Source organism: Anarrhichthys ocellatus, unplaced genomic scaffold (genome assembly GCF_004355925.1).
Source record: "Anarrhichthys ocellatus isolate YVR2014 unplaced genomic scaffold, GSC_Weel_1.0 scaffold4, whole genome shotgun sequence".
Lineage (NCBI taxonomy): Eukaryota > Metazoa > Chordata > Actinopteri > Perciformes > Anarhichadidae > Anarrhichthys > Anarrhichthys ocellatus.
The window spans coordinates 2,689,097-2,708,710 of record NW_022280034.1 but is presented as its reverse complement, the minus strand read 5'-3'; the positions used below and the strand labels follow the sequence as shown (position 1 = coordinate 2,708,710).

Genomic DNA, 19,614 nt, shown 5'->3' with positions numbered 1-19,614 from the left:
ATCTCCCCGTTATTCTGTATGTAAAGCAGAAAAGAGGAACAAGTTCAGTTCAAGTTCGCTGAAAAGCAGGGTGGTTTGCGTACTTTCCAGTTCATCAAAATGATTCTATTTGCCAACAGTCATCCCAGTGTGAAAGGGATGACTTTGTAAGAAATAAGTAAACCTCTTCAGATTTCTGCTCCAGCAAACATGACTCAGGATAAACTGGAAGTTTGCATTAGATTGAATGGAGTTGATATGGGTACTGCTACTGCTCCAAGTTTAAAATCCGGTAACACTAATGTGCCAAATGATTCGAGTCCTCACATGATGACAGTACTTTAAAACAGCTGGAAGGCTGAACTGTACTTTTCTGCTTTACATACAAAAGAATGCCGATAATTTCACCATTTTTCTTTTCTCTTGTCTTTATTTGCATATTTGATATTGAGGTAATCCAAAAGGAACGGAGAGTAAACATGTTATGTTACTTGGATCAGGTTACTCACTACATCGTTTAACAGGTGACTACTATTGTTTTTTTGGAATACCTTTTTAAAGTAACCCTCCCAACGCTGCATCTCAGCCACATCTCCCATGAGAAAGTAACACGAGGGACACATGATACACCTGCTCTCAGCTCTAGAGAATCCTCTTGTATAATACGTGTACGACAGGAATGTGTGGGAAACATGTACAGCCAAAGCTATAAACAATACAACCAAGCGTGTGGATTACCTGTCAAGAAAGAAACCGGTTTGAAAATGTTGTCAATAAATGACATCAGCTGACGAGATATTACATCTTCTCAGGCGTGTTAAGGTTAAAGGTTCAACTTGTAAACAGACTGTATTCTGTGTGTGAGATCTCTGTGCATTCCTTCCCCAGTGTTGCCAGTAAGGTGATTACTGAGTATCATTTCCTCTGGCTGTGGAAACCCATTTACTGGGTCAGTGGACCCCACCAAAGGACTGATTGAGTCTTAAATGGGGCTCCTTCAAGCATACGTTTGCTCCCCTTGTACCCGAGACAATGAGCCCAACGGCAGCAAAGCAAAGCGGCAACGCCCTCGCAAAATTACTGGGAAATGTTGTAACATCAGAAGAATGGAGCGCTTCAGTGAACAACATGTCCGTCACAGACAGGCTTTACAGTCGAAAGGTTAGAAGAAATACCACCACAGTTTGAATCCTAGTTGATTTTTATTCAAAATGAAGGATTGTTGTTTCATTGAAATGTATTTTTGTTGTTGTTGAAGACAGTCTGTGATGTGGTTAACAAGCCACATCTATTTTTCTGACTCGAAAGACGCAACTTAAAGATCGACTCAAGCTGCAACAGAATATAACATATATTTACAATAGAACAAAATGGATGACATGAAGAAACAAAAGAATACACTGTGTGTTGTGTCAGGGAGTTGAGAGAGAGCGTGGGCAGAGTAACAAAACACCAGATTATTATGAGCCGGGTTTATGCGAGAAAAGAAGTGATTTGTAGGACATAATTCAAAAGGTTTATAGTAATTCCAAATGATAAAAAGTGAAAAGTCAGCCAACATAGAAAGAGGGAAATGCAATATGGCTTAAATTTGAGAATAATGGCGAACTTCCAAACATCGAAAAAGGCAACTTAAGAGTCTACAGCCATGCGAGCGGCTCTGTGAAGCTAATCTGCGATACTTTGAGCTAAATGCTAACACTTTAATGTTTACCATGTTCATCAATAGATTTAGTGTGTTAGCATGCTAACATTTGCAGATAATAACTAAACAAAGCTCAGCTGAGGCTGATGGGGGTGTCATTAGTTTTGCAGGTATTTGGTCATAAACCAAAGTAAAGGACAAATTATTAATTTTGACCTGATGATGGCGCGAGATGAAAGTTAAAGGATCATAAAAGTCATGTGAATACGTCTGGGATCCATGGATGCCTCTAAAAAATTGTATGTAAATATTTTACTGGATAAGTGAAAAACGTTGACCTGCGGGTGGAGCAAAAAGGCTTTAAAATTCATCTTCTGGGGGCCATAAATATATGAACAAAATGTAGTGGTAATCCAACACAGTGATTTGCCACAAACCAGGATGTTTTTATGTGAGTCAACATCTGTAATGAGGTGTTTATTTTTTATCTTTTATTGTTTGTTTCCGCTTCATCTGCTCATCAATTGGCCTCAGATTTGCCCATGCGTGGCATCAGTGATGGAGGAGTTGAAGAGAGGAGGAGGAGGAGGAGGAGGAGGAGGAGGAAGGGGTGATCCGTTGCTCCCTGTGTAACGAGATTCCCAGCTAATCAGTGACTTTCCTGCCTTATCTTTGCCATCAGGACACTCGGGAGGCCGAGTAACCCAGGACGAGCTGATGTCATGCTGAGATGGGTAAAAGGGTGGAGGAGAGAGAGATGTGTGTGTGTGTGTGTGTGTGTGTGTGTGTGTGTGTGTGTAGTCCTGTTTGTTTGTGGGAACCAGTGTGAGTGTTTTGTTTCATGTTGTTTGTTACAGTGTGCTCTCAGAGGTGTACTGTGCCTGTGCATTGCTCCTCTGTGCTCCAGTAAGAGTATGTCACTTACTACATGTGTCTTACTTACATATATGCATGTCCTACAACCATAACATATCATGATATGTCTTAAAATAACTAGACAATACAGTTAGAGTTCATATGATAAAATACTTTTTGACATTTTGGGAGACATGCTCATTTGCTTTCTTGCCATTACATCTATACTGCACCCATATTTGTGTGCTATGTGTAGAGCTGGAGCCATGAGGCGATTAGCTTAGCATAAAGACTAGAAACAAGGGGGGGAACAGCTAATATTTGTAACATTATTATAATATTTATAACTGTTGTATAGTATGATTTATGAGATCTGGAAATGCAGAAACATTGCAAAAAGGAAATAAAGAGTGTTGATGCGCACAGAGAGACGAGTGTTTCCGGTATAAAAGCAGATAGACAGGCAGGTCGATAGACAGGCGAGCAGGCAGACAAGCAACATCTCCCTGATTGCCACAAGAGGTGTCCCTTACACTGCCCCACTCTGCAGTCAATGGAAAAATGATCTCACCCCTTTCAAACACCACTGACTTCATCCCCCTGGTGTTAGGAGGGCTGACATCAGTGCAGCTTCACCTGAGCAGAGCGAGTACAGCACCACACCAGAAGGGAGTGTTTAGCTCAGCGTTGCCCTGCAGTACGGGTCCAAGTTTTCTCAATGGAATATTGTTTTTATTACGTCATGCTGTGCGTGGCGCTATACCCTCAAAACATGTGCTGAGGAGGAAGAAAACAAGGTGGCATGAAACTGCTCACACCCCGTATCTACTTCTCTAACATCTGAGCGAGGCAGCGTTTTCGGTTTATTTCAACTTGGGTTTTATTTTCTTAGTTTACTAGTTTAATTACTGAGATCTGGAAACACAGCAATATTGCAAAAATAGAAGTCAAATGGGCAGTGGTGAAGGAAGCATTTAGATACTTTATTTAAGTAAAAGTACTAATACCAATACTGTAAAATACTCAATCACAAGTAAAGGGCCTCCATTAAAAGTGCAACATATCCTCACACAACGTTTCATATGATATTTTACGGAAACTTAAGTAAGTATTTTTTGTACATTCTCCAAGCCCCTGCAGTGGAAAACCTGTTTAGGCGACAAAACTACTACGTTAGGTTTAGGAAAATAGTTTTGGGGGGGGTTAAAGTAACAAGAGAAGTGTTGTTACTTAGTACTGAAGTTACGTAACAAATAAGTATACTTGGGACACGAACAGCTGTTGCCTGGGTGAAAGTCATATGTTTTAGGACCCACCGGTCACTCCGACCTCCTCACAGACTTTATCACTGTTTGTACTATGTCGCCTGTCCCTGATTTCATGGGTTACATACTAATCGATTACGTGGGTTATTTATGAATGATAGTGCATTATCTTTCACAGCTATATGTACAAACAGTGTATTAAAAACAACCTGAAATATTACATACGTAGAAGTCAAATAAATGTAGTGGAGTAAAAAGTAAAATATTTCCCTCGGAGTTGTTAGAAGTATAAAGAGGCATTAGAAATAAATACTCATACTAAAGTACAAGTACCTCAAATATGTACAGTACACAGTACTTGAGTAAAGTTACTTTCCACCACAGCCAATGGGGCAAGAAACACAACGCATACTAATGCATACACAGCTATTTTTAACTGACTTCTGATAATGAATTTACAATTTGCTTTTGTTTTCTCCTGCGAATATATATATATATATATATATATATATTTTTTTTTTTTTTTTCTATTAACCTGTGGGATCGTCTGATCACTCGTCCTGTTTCTTGTCAGTGGTGTCAGGTTCACAACTTGAGCCGTAAACACAACGTTATGTATTGTAATTGAGTCCCATATTCCGAGAATAAGATCCGATTTGCGATAAAACGAAATTGCCCTTTAAACGTAGAAGGTTTCAACGCATCCGCTGGCATGTGTTGATAAATACCCCGGTTTCAAGTTTTATGCAGCCTGTCTTTAAAAAAACACTTTATAAGTTAGACACCTATTTCCAGGAACTGTTCCACTACTTCTGAAATGTGTTGTAAACATGTTTCGTGAATACACAGTACTTGTTTATTGTTTACATTAAGGTAGTACAGCATAGCCCCGGTCCCAAAATCCCCCCCCCATTTAAAAGTCCTCAATGACAGCTCAGGGCCCTCCCACTGTGAAATCGACAAGTGCCTGAGGGCTCCTTCTTTGTGGTTCGGGGCTCTTCGTGCACAATTTATGCAAGAGGCAATTACCCACAATTCGTAGCTTCATTGTGTTCAAGTCATGACGGGGAAAGTCCAAAGTTCTGTGAGTGTTCATTCTGAGTTGACGCGTGTTGATGTGACACTTCATTGTCAACTTACAGAGCTGATGTTGCTTTTGGTTTTTCAAAATAATCAAAAGTGTTACATCAATTATCTTTGGTAGAGTCAGTGGTGGAATGTACCTAAGTACTACTCATGTACTGTACTTAAGTACAAAATCAAGGTACTTCCTGTCCAGGTAAAACCACGAACCTCCAAATTTTACTTTTTAGAGAAACATGGTTCTCACAGGACAAACATATGTTGATCTTATAGAATATGATGCATTGATGTAGATTAAACTAGCCAACAATATGCAAAGGAGTTAACATGCAACATACTGCACAGTTAGCTTTACTTTTCATAATTTAAGCACATTTTGCCACTACATAGTTTTACTTAAAGCTACTATGAGAAACTTTCATTTTGTGTTGATTTTGGCAGTCCCTGTGGACAAAAGGGGTAGTGTTTCTGAGCACCAGAATACCTTTAAAAAAACCTACATTTTACTACAGCAGTGGTCTAAAAGTCTTCCCCGCTCAGTCCTGGTTCTGGTTCTCCCGATCCTTCCCTTCCCTTCAGCGGCTCCAGCAATACAGCATATATTACGGCGATGTACTACATTAAGTGAAGGATCTGAATACTTCCTCCACCGGTGGGTATAGATTTCTACATTTTCAAAGTGAAAGCTTGTTGTCCAAGCTGCTGTGATGAGACTTTCAAAGAACACACAGCTCTGCACACAAGTACGTGCTCATATCGAGGTGCCAGCCTCCGCTAAAAGGAACCCGCAATTACCACAAATGCAGTGCTAATATCCCTGAGAGGCATCCAGTGTCTGTCAAAGGACACCATTCATTAGGGCCACATCGAAGAGACCCACTGGCATTTGCACCCACAAGGACACAGCTTACGCTAATAGCCCTTAAACCACGTCCTCGTTCGCCATCAGTCCCACGTACAGTGAATGCACCTCCATCAAAGGGCGATTCTGCACATTCCTGGCCTGGTGAAGCCCCAGATGTCACAGGATGGCACGGGTGTCGGTCTCACATACCTCCCCCACGTTGGCTCACTTCAAAAGACAGCGTGGGGTGCCAGGCATTTGGTGCATGCTGGGCATTAGCTGGTGCTTACAGGTGCAGAAGGTCACCTTTCATCTGTCGGTTTGCTTGTTTTGATTGCGTGTGTTTGTGTGGTTGAGGAGGGCCGTCTGTGTGGTGGTGACAGTAGATTTATTCAGATGACATGTTGGTATGTACAGCATGTGTTCCATGATTTTCACTGTAATAGCACTCACCATCTTTAAATCCATTTATTATACACTGAGATCTTTTTCATTGTTTCTGATTAAAAACAATATATGAATACAAGTATTTTCAGCTTTGAGTGAAATGTTTTAACAGTTATTGGGTGGATAACAGTCTGGTTTGTCTGGTACGATTGTCTACAAACTGGCTGCTTTACATTGCCACGTTAAAGGGGAAGCAGCAGCAAGTAAAAGCAGAGCGGACAATTTATTGGATTATTATCGGCCCACGGACTGTTGTCCTCCATAGCGCTCTGCTAGAAGCAGCATGGACTCTTCTTTGGAGCTTCCACACTCAAACATCCAATGTGAGCGTCCAGACCATCTGGACTGAGACGCAGCTTTAGAAATCCGATTCGAATCGCATTTCAAACGTATACAAACTCACAGATATTCATGGTTCCCAGAGGATGAATAACGTAGGTTATCGCCTGTTTTTTTTTTAATCTAATCTAACATTTCAAATCGTCCAATACTTTGGTTCATAACATTTACAAACCTGGCATTCCCATCAGCCTCAGTTGTACATTGTGTTTACTGCTATGCAACTCTTTGTCTCTGTTGCTGTTGAAAGATTACAAAAACAAACTAAATCAAAAAAACATTTCTTCATGAACAAAAAAAAGCAGCTCATAGTCCTATGAAGCTGTTACGGTGAGTTTATCTATCACCTTTACATCCTATTAAAGTCACCGTCACCCACGGTGGGACATCTGCGGTCAAGCTGAGCGACCTTGTGTTATCAGGTCTCCTAGTACCGGATAAACCCAAACCAAACACAACCGCCCACTCGTTCAGGCCTCCAAACAGGCCCGTGTGTTGTTTTTGTGGAAAGATCTGGAGGCATTGTTTACACCACAGAGTTTACAAGGATTTAGAGTCATTACAAGCAGGAATCCAACAAAATTAGACAAGCTGCCTTGTGAAAACACTGACAATACGGGATTGCTAAACCATGAAAACCCCCCCTGAAGAAAATGTGGAGCAGAGCTCAGAAAAGCTCAAATAACTTGCTATTAGTCTGGCTTTTGTTTGACTTTCAACTAGTGAGTGTCCCTTTATGTTGAATTCATAAGAGACGTCTTGATTGTCAGTTTGCCAAACAGTCCCACCATCGACATATCCTGCCTTTGATTCGACAGAGGCAGTTTTGATGAAGCTGGGCCCCGAGGCCGGGCCCGCATGGTTTTCCCCCCTTGTATGGACAGATAAACCAGCTGCATCACTATAAATGACATGACATGGGATTGTTTTTCCATGTCCCCCATTCCCCCCCCCCCACACACAAATTAGCATGGAAATGAAGTGGAACATGGGATATAAATGGAAATGTGGGTGAAGAGGGGGCTGGTGGCAACAATAGGAGGGTTTACACAAAACCAGCGTTATGTGGGCAGCGAACATCAACAAGGCTCCTCTGTGTCTCCTTAAAGTCGTGCTGCTTTTAGAACAAAACAATGTCTCCCACAACACTCTTTGGTCTCCACCATGTGCCTCTGGCTGGTAATAGAGAGACGCTTTTATAGCCTGCACGTGTGAATACACATGAATGTGAATATTTGCATGTGCCTTTTACAATGTTAACTCCATTTGAATAAATAATTTAACGTAGCAAACTCCAAAAATGCATTTTAAAACAGATTTTTATGAATAGATTCTTGTTAATTTCGGGTGAGACACCCCAGGCAAAAACATAATTCTTCATGCAGATATTTCTTCTTTCAGACTAGTGGAATGAAAACATCCAAAATACATATTTAGGTGTTTATTTTTGCTTCTTTGTCTATTTGCATCTGTAGATTTCTCCTAAATTCACCAAAAGTTACCATTACATAATGCCTCATTTAAATATTTAAACATAACATTTCATAAAACTTGTAACACAAAGAATGATTTTATTAATGTAAGTAATCAACTGGGGAAGTTTCATGGTGATATCTACTAAGTTAATTTTTTTCACTTGGGGGGGGGGGGGTCTCTCCTTAAAGGATAAGGACTGTGATGTTCTATATTTATATTATTCTCATGAAAAGACCAAATCAAACAAGTTAATGATCCTATTAATTATTAGCCAAACCCATGTGTTATTCCTCTGAGCCATAACACATCAGTCAGCAGCACAGTTACGCTGGATGAAATGTTCCTTTATTGCGATTAACACAGAGTTTATTTTGAGGCAATCCCACATTAACCATCCCTCTGCCACAAATACTCACTAATGCATCAAACGTGTTTCAGTCCTCAGCTGAACTGTAGCAGGACGGGCTGAGGGACACAAACACATCGTTGGTTTTGGTCTTTTCATGAAATTTGACAAAGGCTGGGATTATTCTATCACTTGTCAACTGAGTAATAAACAAACAATGAACAAACAATGCAAAAATAACCTTTTGATGCTAAGATGTTGAAGTTCTGATATATTGTCTCTTGTTCTGCAGCGTCTGCGTATCGCTGTTGAGGAGTGTTTAGACTCGGCTTTGTGTTGTATGTCTGGCAGCTCAGCTGGACCGGTGCAGCTGCATGGCAGCTACTTCTCTTCGGAGGCTGCCAGTCCAAAAAACACCCCTATAAATGCTATTGTGCTCACCTGATTGATCTTTCATGGGCCCAGAGCAGGCCAGACAGGCTGACTTTTGGAGGGGAATGGCCGAGGAATGGTCGGCGAAACAAACAAACGAGCCAGTGTCTGCGGCGGAGGAGGTTGGGCCGCAGGTGGCTAGGAGGCACGCTTGGGTTGGCGCACTGGCCCTCGTCAGATGCCAACAGTGACATTTCCTGACTATGGCTATACACAAGCAGGCATCCCAGCAACGGCGCGGTGTCCTGGGGGAATGGAGGACAGGGGTGGATTTTACAGCACACACGAGCAAAAAGGGAGGAGGGAGATGTATGGGAGCGAATGCATTAAACATGACGCACTTTCTCATAAACGCACTAATAAAGATCTCTTTCTGTCTCTTTCTACTCACACACACACACACACACACCTCCACTGAAGCACATCTGTTGCGGAGAGAGAGAGGCCGGGTCTCAACTGAGGAGAGCGAAGCCTGTCTGCTGACTGAACATCACTGCCAGGAATTCTACAGGGGTGGTGCACGGGTGAGAAGCCCTCCCAGGGTCTAAACCCCGGCAGAAGCAGTGACAATCCCCCCCCTGCACAAGAGCACAACGTCAGGAGGAGTAAATCAAAATCCTGCAACATTTCCGCTCCGACAACCAAACACCGTCAACCGAAATGACTCACAAATCAACTTTTAGCTTTTTAGATATACAGCATGCTCACCTCCGGTTCTGAAAAGGGAAGCCAATGCTGAAGTGCCTTAAACTTGCATCCTTTGAACTTGCAACCTTCCTGGACAGATCCTGTTTGGGGCATTAAAGTAGTCTACATCATGTTGCTCTTGCATCAGTGCAATAGCCTGTGTAAGTGGGGTATGCTTTAAGGCGGGGCTACAGTCATGATTGACAGGTCTCTGCCAGAGCCGTCTCCACATCACTCTGTCCAAATATGGTAACTTCCATTCACTGGTTGCAAAAAGCAAGATGGCGACAGAAAAAAATCCCAAATGCCGAACTCAAGGCTTAAAAACTGTAGTCCACAAACCAATGTGTGACGTCATACACTTCCATACAGGCTATGGCACTGATGCGTGTCTGTGCACAGCAGCTATAACACGATATAGACTACTTTAATGCCCCAAAGAACGGGATCTTTCCAGGAAGGTTGCAAGTTCAAAGAATCCAGCTAGACCATTTTAGAAGGAAGTGCTCTTTGCTTAAAAAAGAAACAAGCATGCAACAAACATAGCTGGCTCTGTTTTGTCTGGAGTTATCTTCCGTTATGTATTGTTTGCTGAGGAAATATTCTCCTGGATGTAAATCAGGCGCTTTCACACAAGCAGGACACGAAGGGGGGTGGGGGGGTCCAGATTTGGCAAGGTGGTATAGTAAGGATGTGAGATGAATCAGGAAACTTGCGTGGAATTGATTTTATTTTTGGTCACCATGGAAGAGAAACTGGAGGATATGGTTTGTCTCTGGGCACCGACATGCAAGCAAGTAACAAGGCCATGAGAAACACACACACTCTCACACTCACACACATACACACACACACAGACTGCCCTGTGTTTCACACGAGGAGTGTTTGCATTAGGAATCATCTTTCAGTTGGCATGGCACGTGAGAGAGGCCGCTCGTCCTCGGAAGCCCGATCCACACTCCAAACAAACCAGGGCTCCCTGACGGCCTCCAGCCTGACAGTAAGTCCTGTTTGTTTTAATGCCCGGCGTTCACAATGAGAGCTAATGTCGCCCATGTACAGGGAAGTTCCTGTTGTATCTCTTTTCTTTCTTGAAACGTGCAATATACGTGGATTTGGGAGCCTTTCTGTTGCCTCTCGTCGGCTCTCAACATGGCAACGGCTCGCAGCTAACCGCGCCAACAACGCAAACCACAGCGAAAGTGGTGAAAGAGCTAACAACGATTACGTGAGGGGGAACCGGAGGGTGGGTCAGCTGTATGAGAGCAGAGCGTGAGCTAACCACTGGGGCACGCTCACATGCACTAACATGCACTTATTATCGGCCGGGGCTATGTCAATAAAGCAAAGAGAAGCTCTTATAACAACACACAGAGTGACTTCTCAATGCTCTGAATGCCATGTGTTGCACTTTTAAATAGATTGTAATGTAGCAATCTCCAAAAGCTTTCGATCACAGCATGACTTTTTCTATGATGTTCCTCAAATGTTTGTGTCTTGATTTGGTATTTTGAAGGGATTTTTTATCATTTTTTTCGGGTGATCAAAAACGATTAAATTTAGCACCAAATAACCCAGAAAAATTAAGCATGGGATATATTTCCATCATAATATTCTAAGCACTTTTACACTTTCACAATTTGTTTTATTCAGGTTATTATTTAGGTTACAATTTAAATTTTTCCTCCTAAAAAATACAAAAATGTAAACTTTTATTCTATTACAACCGGACACCCTTCATGTGCGGATAAAGATCAGGTGATATGATAATTTGGATTACAGTGTGATAAGGTTACATCAACATAAATAAAAATAATATTTGTAGTATTTTCATGGAGGTCAAATTGAGAGTTGAGGAAGACTGGACGTGTTTGATGGTGCAGCATGCTTCCAGTAAGTAAGTCCCTGTGTGATGTCCTTGTTTTACCAAGGATCTTTACTTGTTATCAGTCACCATCAGCCTTATCAGGACCGAGGGAGGAGCAGGAGGGACGAGGGAGGAAGACGAAGCTCCAGAGAGAGGAAAGACGGAGAGGTGTTGTTGACGAGCACCCTCCCCCCACAGACGCCTACTCCTTCTGTCTTTCTCCGTCTCTCCACATCCTCTTTTTTTTCTTTCACTCCGTCTTGCTTCCTCGTTCTTTCTCTCCATTCATTCATTACATTTTCTTTTGACGTCTCTCTTGAACATCTTTCACTCCGTCCGTCAAACCTCCACTCTCACTCTGCCTCTCAATAACTAGAACAGCTGAGGCTATAATAACATTTCACCCATCCATCAAGCAACAGCCAGCTTTGATCAATAAGCACTTTGAGTCCACTCCACAGCACCGCACTGAACTTAAAATGTCTCCCCTCTGTCTCTATCAGTACTTATCTCTCTGCTGACAAAGCTATATTACACTCAGGGGTGGATGAGTATTACAGTATATTTCACAATGCATTTTAGCACAGCGTTGTGTGTGTGTGTGTGTGTGTGTGTGTGCTGTAAATGAAATAGACAGAGGTGATCCATGGCAGCTGCCTGTGTTCTTTACAATTTCAATTCATCCAAAAGGATCTAAAGAAGTTGTAAATCCTCTGACTGTATCGACAGTAAATTAATCTCTGTGTAGGTGTTTAATGCCGCTGTTTCTTAAGGATGCCAACCACATCTGAATTAAATACACTTGCTTTTCAAACACATGATGCATTTCAGGAATCAACTTTTTTTTGTTTTCTGTCGAAAGTCACAAGACAGAACTTTCATTTCATTCACTTCGTAAAAAATTGTATGAATTTCACATTTCACACATTATTCATGACAAGACACAAAAAAAGAGAAGGCGTTTTCAATAACGGGAAATTTCATGTCCATAAAGCTCACATGCTTTGATGTCACATGGGGTTTTCACGTGCAACTTTTTTTTTTTTGCAAGGGCAGGAATGTGCCAATAGTGCTGTGGTAACAAACAACACAATAATGTTGAGTCATGCTGTAATATCTGGGACAAAATGATGACTTTTTCTTTCTCTGACTGTTTCATTTGAAGGATTTTTGGAGGTCTCAAGAGGTAAAAGCGTCCGATGTAAGAAACAAGTGTCTCCGGCTACGCTGGCTGCTCTTTGAGGCTGTTTTTGAGCAATGTGGCACTTTGACCTAAATGCTAACATCAGCGTTACCTATCTTTTTTGTGCCTTTCCACAGAGTTTCCAAACTTTAATTTTTTCCAATCAAAACCACAAATATTAACCTCATTACAATTCATGTAAAGGTGTGTGAGATATCTGTCTGCACCAAAGTGGTGACCACCATCCCCATCACCAGAGACACCTCACCAGTGTGGCTAAAATGTTAATTTTCACTTACAAAATGGGAAGTTTTGTTACCGAAGTTCGCATGCTTTGAGGTCGTGTGGTCATGTGGGTTTTCATCGTTGGTAATAACGGAATAATGTTTAGTCGTGGGATCAAATGAAAAAACTAAGTCTAACCATCAGCACAAATCTGTTTTTCTTTCAGTAGATGGAAGTCTTGGTCCAGTTGTGACCCCATGTGACAGGTTAGTGGAGTTCAACTCAATCTGCTTGTTTCATTCGAAGCTTGTTTTTTTTCGGGGAGGAGAAGAGGTGAAACTAACCAGCATTTAACCAAAGTGAGAAAGGAGCTACACTTTTAAGGGAGACATTGGAGGTGAAAAGAGTATGATTTTGAGGTAATGAATATCACCATGAAACTTCTCCAGTTGATTACTTACACTAAGACAATTATATTACAAGTTTTCTAAAATTGTAGGTTTAAATATGCAAACGGTACATTATTGTATTAATTATGTGATTCCTGAACAGAGATCTAAACAGTGGATGAAGCCATGTTCAAAATCCTTGTTTCACTTTGTTGAGTTAGAGTCAAAGGTTTTTGATATCTGTCAACAGCTGTTAAAAAAATCTATATTCTCCAATTTTTAGTAATAAAATGTTGTATAAATGAGGCTCTGAATGATGTGTGAACAAACCCCTCTGTGCTAACCTTCAGAATATAGAGAGGAATGAAAGTGTAAAGTTTGGTGTATGTAAGAGCTGCTGAAGTGGAGATTTCTGAATCAGAGTTGAGTTAAGAAAAAACTCATTTAGAGAAAACAGCCTTTAAATGTTATGTTTAAATAACCAAATGAGGCATTATCCAATGGTAAGTTTTGGTGAATTTAGGAGAAATCTAATGGAAAAAGAAGTTAAATAAACACCTAAATGTGTATTTCGGATGTTTTCTCTCCACTAGTCTGAAAGAAGACACGTTATGGACGCAAAGTAGCTCAAAATCTCAAAACTCAGCAGTCTCTGTGCCTCGGTGTCTCGCTTTAATCCTTTAGATCCACTGAGTGACTGCGGTCTGGGAACCGCTGTTTTCGCCTATATGGTTACTGGAGAGTTTATAGAGTGGCTTAAATTGAATACAACAACTACTAAACAACCATAATGTTTACTTCTGTAATATCCTGGAGGCTGTGGTGAAGCTGCACGCAGCAGGGCTGATGCAATACTTAGCCTGTTGTGATCATCTAAATGTGCATCTAAATAGCATTAAGCAGGAAATAGCATGTACAGTATCACCTGTTATGGAGATTGAATTAGATATCAACAGGGGAGAGAGAGGGGAGCAAGAGGAATGCTCTTAAACTGCTCGTTGTTCGTCTCTGAATCTCGTCACTGCTGAAACTAAAACTCAAATCCCATCAGACCTTTGTTTCCTGTCTCCTGGCTGCCAAATCCTTTTTTTTGTTTTTTAAAAACAGCTTTTGTGGCTTAAGTTTGGCAGTTTAGTTTCAATAAGCAGCGAGCATTTCACCATTCTGTGTACAAAGCTTCCCGAGGAGAGCTTTAAATCCTGTGGTCTTCTTGTGGCGCAGACTTAAAAACCACAAGAATGCCAGAATGCTTGTCCCTGAACTGACTTATGTCAGTGTTTAATGCTCATTTTAATGCACAGGGCTCCTGTAGAGGTGCTGCCACTTCTTGTTGCCTGGCTGTGATCACTTCTTGTCAAAGGTGGAGGACTAGAAACATGAAGTGAAGTAAACAAAGTCAGCTTCTTTGAGTTTGTGCGGGCAAAAGAAGAAAACAACATGTCAGGGCTTTCGTGCCAGGGCAGGTTTTTATGAATGGAAGTTTTTTTTTTCCGAACTTTCCCTCTCTCTTTTTGTGAATGAAAAACAACTGGAAAATCCAGTATAAAAAGCCCGCAGTTTGCCGGCAGGTGATTGGCTGCTGTGGCGCAAGCTCCGCCCACGGTTGCTAGGATCCGGGCTGCCAGGCTTCCGATTGGCTCACGCGGGGGAACCGAGGCTTCATTCATAAGTCAGTGTATTCAACCAAACAAAGGCAAGAAATCCGAGCCCTTGAAAGAGGAAATGCGCCAATCACGAGCCTCGTCTGGCCCCAGCGAGAAAATCAAGTCTCCCCATTCTACCCAAATCATGTCTGGTACAGAAATGACAGCACAGCTGGTGCTCAAAAGTCTCCTCGCTTCAACATAAAGGTGCTTAAACTCACTCTAGATGCTTTAATTAGTTATTTCCCGTCGAAATTGTTTTGTTGTGTTGCTTAGACTCCACTAAAAAAAAACACACACATCTGTTTCCCGTCACAGTTTCAGCGCTGGACTGCTTCCTAAAGAAACTGGAGCCTGCCTGGTGATCTGGGCAGACGTGGCAAAGAGCCCGAGAAACAGGCTCCTAAATAACACTCATAATTCATGCACGCTGTACGACTCGTCCGACCTGCTTTTAAATCACTTACAACACAAATACACCAAAACAAAACTGCTTTATTCAGCAAAAAAACACGTTTTTTTAAGTGTGTAGAAAGAGCTGCTTGAGGTGTAAAATGAACTTTACCTTAACTTAAAGGTAACATGACGTGCTGTCTGTCACACGCACGCACGCACACACAAAACAAGAGATTTGTAAAGAGGGCTGCAGCCCGCTGGGTAATCACTCGCCATCACTTCCCCTCGGCATTTTTTGTGAATGGAGCTCATTATGCATGCAGCCTCCACGCAGCTCCATTCACAAGCAGCGCTCCCTCCTCTCTCTGCAGGCTGCGTGGATCTCACTCAACTCAGCCTAAATGACCACAAACGGTTAACGGATGGATTATAAGATGGATGGATATTTGGACCAGCAAGTGCCTTACACTTTAGCAAATGTACGTATGGATGAAGTCGTTCTGTTGATGTTAATGCTCATGTTTTTTGACTCGGATACCCGGGGCTTTATCTCGCTCTCTCCGTCTCGCGTCTGCACGAGTTTTGGCTGAAGCAGCTGTGTGCGCGCGATACAAAAAAAACTACTTCTCACCCCGCTTAAAATTAATACAAAAAACAAAAAAAATCTCTCCACAAACTTGAGCATAACAAGTGCTGCTTTTGGTGATGTTTGTCAGCGGGTTTCTTACGTGGGATACTTCGGTTGAAGAGCGCGTCAAAGCGTGCCAAATGGTCACTTTCTTCACACGCAAACAGTGCGTTTGTTTTTCCCCAGATCGCCTCCACAACTGAGAAATGTCTTGTTTTCTGAGGAGCTTCACCTATAGCTGCAGTAGGCTCTAATTCGTAGCTCATTATGAATTATTATTATTAATTACTTCTTTCTTTTCTTTTGTCAAACGTGTCTCCTTGGCTTCCCTTGCATGCCACTTTGAAACACGGCATTTTGACACTGATGTGCCCCGTTGAGAGTCTCACTTCTCTGTTAACATGTGTGGGTTTTTGCAGAAGTCGCATGGAAATGGGCCCCTAAATAGACTGTTGATGGCAGCGAAAAGGAAATACATGGACACAGAATTACCCCCTCAGGAATCTGAAGGTAAAGTAGTGGAAGTCTCTCTTTACATGACTCATGTTGACATCACATCAACCCCAGACAGGCAATGTCAGTCTGAAGCTTAGTTACTGCATTTAAATATCACAAGGATAAGAAAAATAACATAGTGTAGCTGGTGGCTTGACCTTCTGTAGTGTGCTCATTATTCACTCTTTCTTTTTGTATCTTTCTGTCCAGACCTCTTCCAGGATTTAAGTCAGCTCCAAGAGACATGGCTCACAGAAGGTGAGATTTGCCTGCAGGCTGCTTTTCTTCTTAATTTGTTCTTTTCTGTGATGAGTCCTCATTAATGACAGTCAATAGGGTTGATGACGTGTCTGTCAGGAAACATTGGTGAACACAGAGACCTACAATTACCACAGAAACATGCATACTTTTCCATTTTATTCAACTCTTTAGGGATTATATCGTCCGTTAAAAGCATTTTTATCAGAGGTTGCTGCCAGGTTTTTCTGTCAGTCCAGCAGCGCTACAACAAACACGTATTAATGCACTTTTTATTGAAATGTTTTCATAAAACTTTGGTGAAAAAGACAGCCCTCTTAGCTGCCTTTAAGTGCCGTCCCGAACTGTCTGATGCAACACACATGCTCATAAACCATACAACACTTGAAAAAAGAAAAAGGCCAGAGAGAACACAGATGGGACATTATTAGCTTTGAGCATGTCCTATTTTGGCCATGTGGCATGCGTGCCAGCCAGCAGCCAAAGCAAACAAACAGGCTATTTGGCTTGTGTCACTCAAAGGCACATCGCGATGAAATGAGGCCCAGCCAGAGGCAATTGTCAGCTAGTAGACTTAATAAGTGCAATGATGACGTGAGCGCTAATAGAGTAATTATAATGTATGTCAAGAGGGAGAAAAAAAACAACACAAGCCGTGAGTCATGGGCCTGTTTTTGTGAGTTTAAATGTGCTTAAAGCTGCAAGTAAGAATGAGAACTGCACCACGAGGTGTCAGTTGCTTTAATGTGGAGGTTTAAAGAGGGAGCGCTACTCATTTTTGACATTTAACGTGACCCACGTCAACCTGATGAAACCTGTTTTTAGTTGCTCGTTGTCACTTTGTTTCAGCTTCACTGTGCAGAATGATGTTTGTGCAGAGGTGGTTTTAACTTTCAGCTATGATTGGAAATCAATCACAGTCTAATATGTAACTTATGCAAGTGTGATGTGGAGGGTTGAAGCCTCCATTAATGAGAATGGACTTCTTGTGTCTTGTAGTTAAGTTGTCTGTATGTAATATTTAGAATTTCCAACAAAGTAATTTAACTTTTTTTGGGGTAAAAAAAACACATCAGACACATTTTTATTCCAAGCAAAGTACCTTTTCTATGTCTGGAGGGATTCTTTAAGTTATGGGAGATTGCATATTCTGTGTAAATGCTTTGCTAATGATTGAGTAATGCTTATAATAATAACTTTATTTATGTAGCACCTTTTAAAAACAGAGTTTATAAAGTGCTTTGACAGACAAAGCAAAAGTGAGGAAATATAACAACAGAAAGTCCAACAAAAGTAAGACAAACTAAGGTCAAATTTAAAATCTAATAACAGCACAATAGGTGAAACAATAAAACCAATCGATACAATAAGAACTACATAAAAAAGATTATATACGATGTATACAGCGATTTCTCATATTTATGAGAAATATTATGTCACTTCAAAGCAGCACGAGGATTCCCAGTGTTGACTTTGAGTCATTCACAGTATGAAGGGGAAGTAGAGCAGCTCCAATCAGAGCCACAGTGGAAGCGGTTGTGTCTCTTCTGAGGACCAGACATTTAAACAGAGCCCTGCTACTGTGTATGGGAAACAATGCTGTATCCTACGTTAGCTTTCTCACCTTTTCTCATTAAAGAAAACCCCGCAAGTTCACTTCACACCAGCGTCTCACGCAGACAAAGACCAGAGCCAGAGCCCATAAAACTGCAACAATGGGTGTCGCTTCAAAGTTGGAGCCTTATTTGTATTCACAGGTTTCACTGTAAAAGGCCACCTTTAAAGGTTCAGGTTTTCTCACTTACCTCATAGTGGTGTATAGTCTTTCGGATGACTTTAGGTTTATTTGCCCAGGCTGAGATATCAGCCTCTGAGGTTCAAGCCACCTCCTCACCACAATGGAGTCAAATGTAGTTTGTTGGGCTCAAAACTCTGAAAAAACGGATGAAAACATGTCTTTTTAGACGCTTCCTTTGTGATCAGAGTTCACTGGAACTAGTTTTCCTCTGAAAACTGATCACAACGAGTCCTGTGAGTGATTTGAAATAGTAAAGGTAAAAATGAGTGTTAATACTAACATCACTTCATGTACAAATTGGGCGATAGCTTATTGTTGAGTCATAGAAAAAAAGCAAGACAGAGAGATGGAAGTGTAACTTTATCAAAGTGTTATTTAAGCCTAAGTACTGGCTTGTTTTCAGCTTCCCCGGCTAAGACCTCTCCTTTCCTGTTGCATTAATTAAAGACCTTATCATGACTGATTGCAGTTGTGAGGGATTCACCAAGACTGTAAACGCTGCATAGCTGGAGGGAGTTTTCCTTTTTTCTTTTTTTTTTAGCCAAAGCAGAGCGGAAACGAGCGAGAGACAGAGAGGGTGAAGTACTGAATGGCAGGAGTTCAGGAGCTTGTCACATCTTGTCTCATTTTGGCCTTTAGGTTTATATGACTGAGGCTGCTTAGCTCCTCCCAGGATCTCCCACAGAGAGAGAGAGAGAGAGAGAGAGAGAGAGAGAGAGAGAGAGAGAGAGAGAGAGAGAGAGGAAAAAAGTCAGTCAAGGTGCCTGGAAGCATCGGGGAGAACATGCGTCTGCAGCTCGTATAAACACACTTTCCTTCTTGTGCTGACTTGCATCTCAAAGCCCCTGACGAGGTGTTCCTGGAAACAAATCAGATGCACGTGCAAGCGCTCGCGCACACGCAGGGAAGCGCACGCGCCAGGGCTACCATCATGTCTGGTGCTCGTCCTCCCGTGTTTCTTTATGAGGTCCAGCATGTTCCGTTGTGGACATGTTGAAACCAGTGGATATGATTGATTGTTGGCTCTGCAGAACCAAATATTGGCCCCTGCTCTGTCTCACACAGCAGCTTTATTTCTCCCCCCCCCCCCCCCCCCTGAGGGCGACAGACTGAAAAAGTTAAAAGGGGGTAATATTATTATGGTATATAGTAAGCCACAGGATGCAGCGTTGTATAAGAAATCGATTAAATTTATCTCAACATGCTCCGAGATGCCATCATCCGGTTTCCTCTGAACAGGAAGGAGGAGTGTGAGGACAAGAAAGTGGATTTGAATTTCTTATTTCCTCTTTTTGTCCTCTCTCTCTCTCTCTCTCTCTCTCTCTCTCTCTCTC

General features: G+C 41.8%; 1 protein-coding gene across 4 annotated transcripts in view; it reads left to right on the top strand.

The window, feature by feature from the left end:
- Positions 1–10,358: 10,358 nt before the first annotated feature.
- Positions 10,359–19,614, top strand: part of etv4 (ETS variant transcription factor 4) — a 34,600-nt gene continuing 25,344 nt past the window's right edge. The window contains exons 1-4 of one of the 4 annotated variants that reach the window (XM_031844263.1): positions 10,359–10,398; positions 12,900–12,939; positions 16,149–16,239; positions 16,435–16,482. In XM_031844263.1, the coding sequence (XP_031700123.1) occupies positions 16,185–16,239; positions 16,435–16,482 (103 nt within the window). In that variant the 5' untranslated portion in view covers positions 10,359–10,398; positions 12,900–12,939; positions 16,149–16,184. Of the gene's footprint in view, positions 10,399–12,899; positions 12,940–15,429; positions 15,581–15,631; positions 15,896–15,940; positions 15,973–16,148; positions 16,240–16,434; positions 16,483–19,614 lie in introns of those variants that run through there. The other 3 variants (XM_031844262.1, XM_031844264.1, XM_031844265.1) reach the window with 3 other exon arrangements.